The sequence below is a fragment of the Eptatretus burgeri genome, chromosome 12 (genome assembly GCF_056783735.1).
Source record: "Eptatretus burgeri isolate ZD-2024b chromosome 12, Ebu_testis_v1, whole genome shotgun sequence".
Classification (NCBI taxonomy): Eukaryota; Metazoa; Chordata; class Myxini; order Myxiniformes; family Myxinidae; genus Eptatretus; species Eptatretus burgeri.
This window is the reverse complement of record NC_140972.1, coordinates 85,708,700-85,722,730: the sequence shown is the minus strand read 5'-3', so window position 1 is coordinate 85,722,730 and position 14,031 is coordinate 85,708,700. Positions and strand designations below refer to the sequence as shown.

Sequence of the window (14,031 nt, the reverse complement as noted above, 5' to 3'; positions counted from 1 at the left end):
ATCCTCATCGCCCTGTGTTTGACGTCCCACAAAGAAGATGGTGGGGATTTCTGAACTGCTGGAGGGCGTGGCCTGTAGAATGGGCGGCCCTTATGACCCACAGACCCACAGACATGAACTCTGCTTTATATATTCGATGGTATCAGACAATCGAATGTTTTGTGCTCAAATGACTAATTACACTCTGCCTGTCCAGGGAGCAGTGAATTCTTACAAACAAAAAAATTTGTCAGGCTCACTTGGCTGCACCTGAATGGATTTTATGGTAGAGGAGTAGCTCAGCTGAAACCTGAATCTGATCCAGGTTCCTCCTGGTTATTCTATCATTCCTCTTTGCTTATTCGTGTTCCTTCTGATGACTCCATTGCAGTATTTGGTCTTTCATTCAATTTTACTCAAGACATTCCCACCTACCTCTGCACCTGTCACCGCTACGTGGCTGCAGATCTCTGGATGGTTCCACACTGTGCTGTACATTTCATCAATGGTAGATCCAAATAGACTGCCAGATATGAAAGGAGATTATATAATTCTTTGGAGGAGGGATATTGCTGAAAACTGAAAATAGGAAAGCCATGCTATTGTGGATGGTTGATGATTTCTGACCCATTTTCCAATAAAATACAGGCTTATTGAGCTCGTAGCAGTGGAGAAGACATAGCCACGAGAAGCTAAAACAAAAAGAATGCTTGTGAAGGGTAACTGCACGTGGCATTGAGGATGGAGTAGAGTGCTCTTGGATGAGCGAATTAATCAATCAGCCACATCCAGATCTGGGTTCAATCTCCCAGGGGCAGTGCTGTGACCAGAATGACACTTGAGCCAAACTGAACAACACTAGCAGTGCTGCCCTGCATGCTGTAGCCAAGAGGAAGGGTCTTGGCTATGTTACTTCAAAGAACTGTAAGATGTCACTACCTCTCCCTCACACCGGCACAATCGCACATTGGAATCGAAGCTCCAGTCCGCCAGCTTGGCCCAAGTGGAAGAAAGCTAATAATATAATTGAACGAAGCTCTCATTGTCCTGGGAGGGAATATCATATTTGTTCGCTCATTTGTCCTTTGTTTTGCTTGTTTATGTTTTTTCTCTGCAGAGATCTAGAAAAATGGTAAATACTTTTATGATTGCGTGTTTATCAAAGTGAAGGATTTAAGATCTCTTTGTGGTTAACTATTTTATTGAGTTGAAGGATTCTCATAATCTATGCCCTCTTGTGGAATCATTCTGTTAATATTAATTTGAAAGCTATTGTAAATATAATATGTGTACAGCAATTAAAGTAAATTAATTTATGTTTGTAAATGTTCTGGTTCTGTCTTTCATGCTCCATACATCCATGGTAAATGGTTGAGTTCACGTAAATTGGTTGGTGACATTTGCAAAGGCTTATTGCTTGGCAATTCCTTCTGACTGAATCATGGTGAGAAGATAATTTGGACCATTAGAACTGTGGAACCTAATTCCTTTTGGACATTCAATGGCACTTCTCACACCATGATGAGACCCAGCTTGCAACATGATATAACAATCTTTATTCTCGTTATAATCTTCAAACTGAGCGAAACGTTCATATTGGTTAGATGCAAAATAAGTTGTTTGTTGCAAATTGTCTTGTACTTTTATTTTGTTTTGTTTTTGTTTTTTTTTGCTGAAATAACAATGCAAGATTCTGCTAACTGTAGCAAATCGCAGTTTAGGCTCACAGTCATGTTTGAATTGAGTTGAGATTGGAAAAGAGATGATTGCCGATCTTTCAAGGCACTTGAGCACAAGTCAAAATTTTCTGCATTCATTGGCATTGCAATGACAAACAGCATCTATTTACTAACTCATCAGGTGAAAAGACAACATCATGTTATTATTGTTTCCCTACTATGATCATCATTATGTACAACATTCTACTCCTCTTACATCAACCATACAATAGTCACTTTATAAAGGAAGCACGTTTTCTGTTTGAAACTATCATCATCCATAAGACGTAGCCTTCGGAAGAAAACGAATCAGCGGCTCTGCGTCTTACAGCTTCGACCTAAGTATTCCGTTGGTTGGTCATGTACATGTTATTTCTTCTCATGGAAAGCTCCTCTTCAATTTCCTCTCCAAATATCCAATCCTAAACATCTTACAATGCTTTCTACATATTTTAACTTTCGAAGTGCAAACCTCAAGGTGATGCGATGTGACAAATCGACTCAGATTGGTGATTAAAGTCAGGCCTCAGCTGTAATGGCATGGCATTGATTATTGCGCTGTTGTCTTGATGTTCTGTTAGCGACAGTATAGAGTGTGACATTAAATATGGCAGCCTACATAGCGCGGTCATATGCTTGTATTGATGGCTGTGTCATGACAAATCAGAGCCATTACCGCCGCTCATGCCGAGAACTGCCCCTCTGCTAAGCTATTAAACTAAAGTATGTGGTATCACCATGGGACATCACAGACCATTGCGTCTCCGCACATTGGTCTTCTCCTGGGGTTGGAATTTTAATTCCACTATTGATGACATTTTCACATTGTTTTGTGCTATGCCTGAATCTTCGCACCCTGTGGAGATGCATCAGTTATAGATGCTCGGCGAATGGACCATTATTCCAACAAAATGATGCTCAACATGTGGTATTTACTCTGCATCATATTGTTGTAAATATTATATAGTTTCATCACGAATTGCCTTATTTAATATATATATATATATATATATATATATATATATATATATATATATATATATATATATATATATATATATATATATATATATATATGGTTTCGAAACTGTGATAGTATAGACCATTTCAAAATACAGAGCTGTTGAATTTAAATATCCAGGGTGGTCCATGAAATGGTCACACGTTTTCATTTGCAATGAAAACGTTTTAATGTGTAGGGTATGAATGAATTCATCAGATGTCAACAAATATTCTTTTTTCGAGATTTGTCATGAGCAATATGTTAAAGGTGATCACCATTTTGCTTATGCATGAGTTCCTCCAACCAATAGATGAACGTATTCATTACTTTATGACAAGGGTCTTCGTAAATTGAGTCGCATTGTTCCACAACCTTCATCCTCGACTCGATCAGAGGTTGTGACCTCTGTGTAAATACCTAAATCTTCACATGGCTCCATATAAACATATGCCACGGATACAAGTTGGGGCTATGATTCAGGCACACATTTGGATATGAATGCCTGTCTGGAACTTGAGAAAAATGGCAGTTATTTTCAAAGTCGATTGGAGAAAGTCAAGGACAGCTCTCAAGCCATCATGCACGAGCCACTACATACGCACATCGAATGCATCGAGTCCACAAATGTGGCATAATGTCATTTTGAATCATTGTGATGTACAAGGGCTGCATTAGCTGTCCTTTTTATTTACAGGGTCTAAGGCTCATGGAGGGGCTGCAACACAAACCATACACATGCATGCAGTCCAATACATGAGACAATACTAGACTTGACTTTAGACAAACAAAGCCGCTGAGCTTGGTGGAAATGATGTTATTGGTGGCGTAATGGTTAGACCATCCGCTCTGAGTCTGGTAGGGAGGAAGTACAAATCTCACCCTCGCCGAGTCATGCCAAGGACTTAAATAAATGGTACTCAACATTTGAAAAGGAGAGAGAGCATGGACAAATCTCACCCTCGCCGAGTCATGCCAAGGACTTAAATAAATGGTACTCAACATTTGAAAAGGAGAGAGAGCATGGACAAAAAACCAGAGATTGGCAACCATTGTGGAGCCGTTATAGGCCTAATGACCTTCCTCCAGTGTGTAAATTCCTTGTAAGGGAATTCATATTATATTGTACGAGTGAAGAGGCCCATCCTTATGATGATATTGCTTCCTGGGGCACTCTGAGTACTGACAATGCCATCTTTACGACGTTGCTTTTCTATCTGCACTCAGGGGGCAATTAAATAGAAATTTTCTCCTTCCCAAGGAAAGCCATAAATTGTGACATATCCAACAATTCACTGATCAGTTTATCCACAATATTTTTTGACGTGTGATGCATGGTGTCAACAAGCAATCAATGCTTTTGTAGGCCACCCTGTATGTTCGTCGTGGCCTTAAAAACTTGTTCCAACCCCCTTTTGTTCCTCTCTCCCCCGTAGACAGACACACAGGATGACCTGAGTCTGGAAATGGCCAGTCTGGAAGGCCTCATGAAGGATCTCAATGCCATAACATCAGAGTTTTAATCTCCTTCGCGTCCAACTTCTCATCACCTTTGCTGAAGTGAAAAATCCCGAATCACTGGCATATCTGGCCAGTTTTGGTCAAGGACTGAGCTGTCGGCTATGCTCATCTTTTTGTGGAACTCAGAGATCAGTTGTTTTTCGACGGAAGGCCATGTTTTAGCCTTGGCCTACCTGAACATGTTAATGTTCTACACATTGTTCGAGGCAGCATCACCCATGTGGTTCAACAGATATGCTCCTTCTGACATGGCAGATCTTACCTCAGGCAGCTCACTATCCTGCCACATTTTGTTTTCTTTTCATTAAAGAGCAAGTTGAATGGAGGTATTTTTAAACTTGAACAAATTTCTGTTCTCAACCTTTTCAAGCATAGAAATGCAACCTTAACGTAAGATGTTTTAGTGAAAAGTCTGGACTTATACAAGACACTCTGGCCACGAATCAAAGAAAACAAATAGTCTTTTCTAAACATGGCCGGGGGGGGGGGGGGTGCTCAATTCAGCACAGAGGTGAAACCCAGGATTTGGACATACGTGGCACCATGAGTTCATACATCTGGTGATGCATGCAGTTTAATAGCAAAGGAAACGTGTATGAAGGATACAGCTTTACTGAGCTCAGGTTTTCAGGTACAGGGAAGCAGTTTACGAGTCCATCTCTCAAATTGGTCCAAACGCCCTTGCTCCACAAAGCACCTGCTGTGCAGGCCCTGAATCCACCATTTACTGTACGTTTCCATTGGGTTTTATTTTTTTGTAGAAGATATTCGAGCCAACGCCAGGAATGATCATCATTCCTCAGGCACTTAAGACTTTACAGAAGTTTTTATGCAAAGCCACATGACTGCATTGGACATTTACACTCAGCAGTCAATATGAGCCAGAAGCCTGATTGCTAACTCAGTAGTACTAGTCGATACCAGGTCTCATGAGACTTTGACTTTGTGCAAAAGGATTCTATTTCCAAGCAAATTTAATTAAAAAATCTGTGACAGATGATGAATCTGTGACAGCTCATCACGACCCATAATTTCTTGAATTTTCAAACTGAGGAGTGATGGTCGTGTTTTCATTCTAAGGAGTCTGCCAACATCATATAGGGGTGCCTCGTTTGTAATGATGATATAAACACGATATATTTGCAAACACCTGCAGTTTGCTATGAACCCATTATATACATTTGTGTTGTAATTACTGTTTGTGTGAAAATGGGAAATTATTTATTATATTTGTTTCTATCGAGAGAGTGAAAGTTTTCACGAGTGTTTATAAAGTAAATACAGATGCTTTTACGTTTATTTATAAATGTAGCTTCAAATCAGCAATAGCATAGTGTTATTGGTGGAGGCGAGGATTATTGTTTGTATAAAAGTAAAAGCTTTTATTAGAGACTATTTTTGTAATCTGTTTTATAATCTAAAGACAGCCTCCTTTTGAGTGTTTCTTATTATCCTTACGTTTGTCTATAGCCAATATGTATCAACGTCTATCTGGCATAATGTCTTGATGACGTTTTGAGCACTGACCTTTTAAAAATTTTTATTTACAACTACATGCTTTTAGCAGACAGACTAAAATGCTATTAATTTCCTTGTGGCGTTATCTACCTTGTCTACTTATTTGGAGGCTTTAAGACAATTTGTGTCAAAATTAGATTGCTTTAAGGTCAGTCCTGAGCATGATTATTGCATTAAACAGCACAGACTCAACATACTTAAAATTAAAAAAAAAATTATGGAAGTATTTTCAGTGTATAAAAGTAATTTTCTTTCCGAACCCCATCACTGAACTGGCAATGGTCTTTAATACACGTGAGAGTAAAAACAGACTGATATCTTACAGATTTATTAATGCTCTATTTTTCTCTGCCTTCATTGTTCTCCAAAGCTGCTGGGTAGAATGATGCTTCACTGTTATCATAATAGAACAATGCTCCTTTGTTGTTACCATGTTCCTGGGAAGAACAATGCTTCATTGTTCTTACATGCTGTTGTGTAGAACAATGCTTCATTGTTCTGTCTGTAGTGTTGGATAGAATAATTCACCATTGTTCTCTGTGCTGTTGGGTTGCTCTTGCATTCTATGCTATTGTTCTCTTCCTGCAGCTGGGTGAAACGATGCTCATTTGTTCTGTATGTGCTGCCTCGCTGTCTTAATGCTTTGAATGTTGTTGTTTGATAAATAAATTAAAAAAAAAAAAGAAGAAAGACCTTCTAGACATGTTTCATAGCATTTCTACGTTAGTATCTGGAATTTGAATGTTCTGTGTTCAGAGGGCTCTGCAATGAACAAAATATGGACAATGATAAATCTTGACTTGTTGCTATCTTTGCTGTTTATTTGTTGAAGGTTTGTTATTTGTTAATTGGATTGCCATATTATAAGTAAACTGTACATTCTGTTACTTGTTCCTTGTTTTTTATTTATAATTAATTTAATGATCAAAAGGAAACAAATTTCGCTTTTTCTCACTCTCTTAGCAACTGCAAGTCATTACAATCTATTCATACCTTTGACCTTTAAGAGGCTGGGTTGCCATTTGGCACTGAAATCTTAATTAACACGCATTCTTATTTAGGAATGACTCGCATTTCACATTTATTTTTATTCATTATAACTCTCACTTTCTTTTGTTCTCACTTTCTTTGTCTCTCTGTCATGGAGAAGTGAATTATTGCAGAAATCTTTCTGTAAGGCTCACTTGGCTGTGCCTGGATGGGTTTTGAAAGTAGAGGAGTTGCAGATGAAACCCAAATCCATCCAGGTTCCTCGCAATGACTCCATCTTTGCTCTTTACTTATTCGGGTTCCTTTTGATGACTCCAAAGCTGTATTTGGTCTTCCATTTCATCACGTTACTGTAGAGTAAGTTTGAAGGCAAGGCGGTTTAACGACTTTGCACCAAGTAAACCCTGTCATTTGACAAATGTAGAGAAGTTAGTTCATACACACAGAACCCAAAGCTGTTCACAAATTCCTGTTATTTTTCTTTTGTCTTGAATTGAGCGAGGTGCACAAATGGATATTCCCACTAAAGTCTGGGTGAGCATTGAGTACCTTGTGCCTTATTCAGTGAGTGATTTTCATCTTCAATTAACATCATGTCTCTGTGATGTCCACAAAATCCAGTTCATAATTTGCTTCTTCATTTACATAAACTACTTGTTTCACAATATTTTTTTCATGAAAGTATACTCCTGGAAGCCTGGTGTTGGCTCAGTGGTTAGGGTGGCAGCTTGGGATCCAAGGATGCTGAGTTCAAGCCTCGTTGCCCGCTGAATTACTTCACCAGGGGGCTGACTCCGAGGTCGGCAAAATGAGTACCAGCTTGCTGGGGATGATCTTGTCATTCGAGTATCCTGCGTCAGAGTGGCGACCTGTCCAGGATTGTGCCCAATAGCCAAGGAAACTGCTTTGGCAGCACCGCCACTCTGTACAGAGTATGGTTCCAATGGATGGATGGATACTCCTGGTATTTAACTGTGTTCTCTAAATCCCTCACTTCTACTCTCAGGACGCATGCAAGCTGAAAAGGTTAAATAAAGCAACATCTGTAGTTACATCTCACATTATGGTATACATTCGCTGTTTGCATTTCTTTTGAAACGATTGTGGATCACATTGGGGTGAATTTCACAGTTCTAGCAAATCGAATATATATATGTATATATATATATATATATATATATATATATATATATATATATATATATATATATATATATATATATATATAATATATGTTATGGGATTGCTAGCCGGGTCCAGATGGGCGACTCAGACCTGCTTCGGACCTTTGACCCTGAAGCCGATGGGCTGCAGATAACTACAAGGCACGATTAGTTGCGAAGCAACCACAGACGTTGTCTGAGATGATTGATTGAAGCAGGGTCCTCACGTCCAAATCCCACGTTACCTTACCAGCAAATCAGTCCCCCAGATAAGATCTGTGCCTCTCAGTGCCCCATTCTTCTCCAATCAGTATGGTTGAGCGATACCATCATCAGCTGATGAATGACCAGCAAATGAAACCTTGGGGCAAAACTGCCATGCACTATTTACACACATGTGTCTAACCAATTGAGAAAGACACAATTGAGCAGGTTGGAAACAAGTAGTCATGTTGAACAAATAACGTGTATTTACAAGCAATACAGTATCACAAAAGAAAGTCTTACCCTTATACATGTAAGCCCCTTTGACAAAATCCAGTGATGTAAGCCCCTTAGACAATCACCTTATCATGGAAACTACAGATATAAGCATCTCATTCACTGCAGGAAATGAGATTAGTCAGGGTGATAGAGAGATACAAAAGGCGGGGCTCATTGGTGGCCCCTCGCTCACCCGACGTGCATGCTTACTTGGTCTCAACGTGAAAAGGGGAGGGGGGAAGCAGATAGCGTGATGGTGGGATGCACTGTGTGGGGAGCAATATGGTGAATGCTTTGTAATGTGTGCTGGAAATCGTGAGTGCATATCGGTGGCCCTGCTCTGAATGAGTTGAGGGGAAATCATTAATGGCTCTTTGTGTGTTCCAAGTGAATGATTATAATTAGGGAAAGCAAGAGAAAGATAGTGCAAATCAGTATGTAATAGTCGGTCCGGTCGAGGGATTAGATCTGTACAGCTTGTCAGTGCACCCTCCGCTGCTCGCTCATTCGCTTCCACCAGACCCCACCCGCATAGATGCTCGTGTTCACCCGGCTTGCTCTTTGATTACTTATCTGGCTCTTGAGATTCCCTGGATGCAACACAGCTGCGAGCACTGGAATGTCCAGACTTATAAAGCTCTTACCAGATGCGGAGTCAAGAGACTGGCAGCTCTTTTGCAGTCTCCAGATCAGTGTGCCAATATCGCCAGGCAGCTCCAATTTGTCTGTGCTCCTAGCTTCGTGTCAGAGTCGACGGTAGACTCGCTCATCTGGAGTGCTTTATTCAGATGATTTCTCCCGTTGAAGAGGTTTGCACCCCCTGGTCTGCACCACTTTATGCCGATATCGATTGGATTTGTAATGAAATATGATTGTAATGTAATGTTTTTGTAATGCGTCTTGTTTGTGTGTATGGATGTGCTGCATGGGGTGTGGGGAAGGAGAGGAGGTTAAGAGGGATGGGGGAGAGAGATAAGGAGGGATATAAGAAAAGAGGGAATATATGGCAGGGTTACAAAGGGATTTGAAACCTGCAACACAAAAACAATGCATTTCACTGTCCACTGATACAAGGGGAAAGGAATCTATATAAACAAAATACCGGTACTACTGAAATATCGAAGCTCCAAGGTTCCTTTATGCGTTGAATGTAACTCTGTGAGATCTTCCAAAACCTCAATAATGTATTTCATTCTGGAAAAAGAAAGCAACATTTGTACCTTTTTGATGATGCTCATGAAAGGAGCAAGTATTTATGATGAGTGGCAAAAACTGAATCATAATGAACAAGGGATGTGGCTCTTTGATCTCTCGGCTGTCAAACCAGACTCTGTGGTGTAATACTTCGAGCATCTGCTCCAAGTAGAGGAGGTCGGGATTTGAGCCTTGGCCGAGTCCGACAAAAGGTTTACAAATGGTACATAACAAAATTCACTTCGAAAGGAAACACTTTTACAATTCGCCAATCTAACGTTCAGTCCATTTCTTTATGTGTGAAGCAAAGTATTGTAGTTCTTTCGGTGATTTGGGGATCTTCTGATTTGATAGTTTGGCGATGTATTGTGGCGTCTTTTCCAGTCTTCTAAGTTCTGAAAATTATAAAGGTATGGTTTTTAAAGCAACGTAAGTGTAAGTTCAGGTGGTGCAAATCGGGTCGTGGTATAAATAACGTGACAACGTATTTGTGAAACGATGTAAATCGAGGCATTACTGTACTCTAAGTTGTTGAAGAAGCATGCACCTACTATTATTTTTACCCTCACCGGAGGAGAGGGCATTGCATTTGGGTCCATTTGTTTGTTTGTCCGCAAAGAACGTGAGTTTGTCTTTTAATTAGATACCATTGAAATGCTGATGATTACAATGATAACGATAGGTGAGTACGTCTATTAATTACGTACTATTGGAAGGTGAGTAAAGTACGTCTATAATTACTTACTAATGAAATGTGAACTGGTAGTGGTATTGATAATGTGATTTGATATTAATGAATCAATCAATATATCCCCGTCACTATTGACGATGTGTGACACTGTCGTCACCTGTCTCTCACGCTGCTGGCCTGTGTTTGCAGACAATAGCAGCCTCTGCAATCAGTGCACCCTTTCCAATAGCTGCTCTCCAGCTTTGCCTTATTTGTGTCAAGTCATGCCAGTTCCCCTCAATTTTGAAGATCTTTAGGTCTTCCTTGATGACATCCTTCCAACATTTGCAGGGCCTGCCACGTGGGTGAGTTCCAGTGAGGAGTTCACAAAAAAGTACTCTCTTTGGGCGACGATGATCTGGGATATGGTACACATGACCCAGCCACCTCAGTCTTTACATCCTCACCATTGTGCTTATGGTTGGTATGTTGGCATGGGCTAGGACTTCCATCTTTGTGATCTTTTCCCACTTCTTGTAAGCATCTCTGGTGGAACATCCTCAGCCGGTGTAGGTGTTCATTTAAGGTAGCCCAGGTTTCGCTACCATGTCGCAGGATTGCCAAGATGACATGGCGGTATACAATCAGCTTCGTGTTGAGGAATAGACCTGAATGATGCCACACTCGACTTTGGAGTGAATAGAACTTGGATGTTGCACTGGCTAAACTCTTCTGAAATTTCATCATCCAGATTTCCATCACTGGTTATCATGCTTCCCAAGTACACAAACTTGTCCATTATTTTTAACTTACAAATACAACCTGTTGCTTCGCTGATGGAATATTAAGGAGGGAGAGAGGGAGAGGAGGGAGGGGAAGGATAGAGGATGGAGAGAGGAGGAATGGAAGAAGGGAAAGGAGAGAAGAGAGAGGAGGGAAAGGAGAGAAGAGGGAGGAAGCTAGAAATAGGGATAGGGGTGAGAGAGAGAAGTATCGGGAGAGAGAGGGAGGGGTGGGATAGGAGTGAGAGAGGGAGAGGAGCAAAAGACGGGATGGGGGATAGAGGGGAGTGGAGAGTGCGGAGGGAGAGAGGATGGGGGAGGGGGATTCCAGCAGATGTGAAGCTCAGTTTAACGACCATCCAATGGATGGCACACACATTGATGAATCGCCCTGCCTGTGAAACTACAGGATGACATTTATAGCTAGGTTGGGATTCAAACGCAGGCGAGACAACTGAGAGCGAGCGTGCGTACCTCTTGGCTATCTTGCCGTGATCTGGCGATTCATTGCTCTATAAAAACTGAATTGATCCATGCAGCAGTTCCAAATGCTAGAAAAAAACAACAAAAAAAGCTTTCATTTGTCTAATTCACACAATCTTTTACAGCCCTTCCTCTCCTCGACCTTCGGAGAGTTGTATGGTGGTGGAGGGGATTTGGCAGGAGGATAGCATGAGAGGAGGGGAAGGGAAGGCAGCATGAGGGGAGGGAAGGGAAGGCAGCATGAGGGGAGGGAAGGGAAGGCAGCATGAGGGGAAGGGAGGAAAAAGCAGCATGAGAAGAAGGGCAGCGCGAGAGGGGAAGAGAGTGCGAGTGGATAGAAGGCAGCGTGAAGGGGAGGGAGGCAGCGTGAGGGGAGGGAGGAAGCATGAGGGGAGGGAGGAAGCGCCAGGGGGAGGGAGGTAGCGCGACAGGGGAAGTGAGTGTGAGTGGAGAGAAGGCAGCATGAGGGGGAAGGAGGAAGTGTGAAGGGGGGCAGCGTGAGGGGAAGGGAGTGCGAGTGGTGGGATGGCAGCGTGAGGGGAGGGAGGCAGGGTGAGGGGGAGGGAGGCAGCGTGAGGGGAAGGAGGAAGGGTGAGGGCGGGGAAAGGCAGCATGGGGGTGGAGAAGGCAGCATGAGGTGGAGGGAGGAAGCATGAGGGGGGGATGAGGAGGCAATGCAAGCAAGAGAAAGTGGGAGGCAGTGTGGGGAGAGGGAATGTGATGGCAGCATGAGGGGAGGTGAAGGCAGTGTGAGGGGGGGTAGTGTGAGGGGAGGGAATGGGAAAGGCAGCAAGATGGGTGAGGAAGACAGCATGAAGGGTGGGGAAGGCAGCATGAAGGGTGGGGAAGGCAGCATGATGGGTGGGGAAGGCAGCATGAAGGGTGGGGAAGGCAGCATGAAAAGTGGGGAAGGCAGCATGAAGGGTGGAGAAGGCATCATGATGGGTGGGGAAGGCAGAATGTTGGGTGGGGAAGGCAGTATGAAGGGTGGCGTAGGCATCATGAAGGGTGGGGAAGGCAGCATGAAAAGTGGGGAAGGCAGCATGAAGGGTGGGGGAGGGCAGTGTCAGGGGAATTGAAGACAGTGCCGATTTTTATGATGTTGAGATTTATGAATAGATTGTAGATGACAACACATTTTCTTAATTTACATTCTATCCATAAATGTTGAATGTCTAGGTCAGATGGCGGTCTAAAGAACATATTGCCATCATTGGATCGCGCACCAAAATGAGTCACGCTGATCGCCAAGGGTAAGCCGGGGCAGGCGAACCCTTGGTGACCGCACAGATCTAGTTTTTCCTGCTGTAATCATGTATGAATATTAATCGAAAAATATTATTTCAAGTCAAATAAAGGCGGCATTTTTGGATTATTGTGATTATTGTATATTGTTCTCATAACTTTTTAAATGTCCTTTGTAAGTTGACGGTAATTCTGGGTTTACAGGTTTAAGCACAAAACCGATTACTGTCCCTCCAAAAGTAGGAAATATAAATTGTCGTGTAATGTGGGTGATAAATCGATACATCGGATATTCGATTATCATTTTCCTAAAACGATTTTAGATTTTGTTGTTTTTACATAAAATAACAGTTAATTTACAATAACCTATTGTTGTTAATTTGTTTATTTTTCAATCATTAATCGATGATAATTATTTCATTTGAAACATTTAGCCTGTAGTTCATACCATCTTTCCAAACTCAGTTTTGTAATTAGTGTTCATTTCAAATTACCATCCGAAGAAAGAATCAATAGAGGTGTGGGTGGGGGGGGTTTTGGGGAGTAAAGGGGGGAAGATAAAGGGACATCTCCATATTTTTGTGTGCATGGTGGTTCGGAAAAGGGTGGGCAAAATTACTCCCATTTCATACATTCTCTCAATACAAAGAAAAACTTTATATATAAACATGTTTGTCCATTTAATTCTTAAAATCAAAGATCCATTTCTGCTCCAGTTTCCTCTTCGAGTTCTGCCACAAATTTTTCAGATTGAAATTGGTGCTCATATAATATATTATGTGCACTAATTTATCATCAAGTACATTCTGATGTATTATGCTTCTTTCCCCCAGCTACAAAGACACCGTGGTTGAGTGCGTTGCGTAATTGCTTAAATGTTACTTTCTGCACGGAAGAATGTCGCACTGAATGAAAATAATCTGTAAACCTCTGTGCAGCCATTGCGCAAACTTGCATGTAATTGCAGGCAACCATAAGCAACAACCAGCACACGTGATATTCTGTGGCTGTCTTGTTGTGTTTGTGATGAAGCAAACGGCCTGCTGCAACTGCCCGGACTCCCCGTCGAGCACCAATCTGCTACTAATTGTGTTTACTAAATACAGTATCCTCTCCCTTTCCCTCTCCCTTTCCCTCTCCCTCTCTCCTCCACTCTGTTCTCTCCTTTAGACACACCCACCCTGCTCTATCACCACCCACTAGCTCCACCTTAGAGAGTTTGCCCCTCTCATTTTGTGATTCTTGTCGAACACCTGCTGAGAAGTGCAGCAATGCTGATGTGATG

General features: G+C 41.8%; 1 protein-coding gene across 1 annotated transcript in view; it reads left to right on the top strand.

The window, feature by feature from the left end:
• Positions 1–6,620, top strand: part of LOC147016037 (neogenin-like) — a 557,153-nt gene extending 550,533 nt beyond the window's left edge. The window contains exon 27 of the mRNA XM_085849139.1: positions 4,134–6,620. Coding sequence (XP_085705265.1) covers positions 4,134–4,220 — 87 coding nt within the window. The 3' untranslated portion in view covers positions 4,221–6,620. The remainder of the gene's footprint in view (positions 1–4,133) is intronic.
• The last annotated feature ends 7,411 nt before the right edge of the window (positions 6,621–14,031 follow it).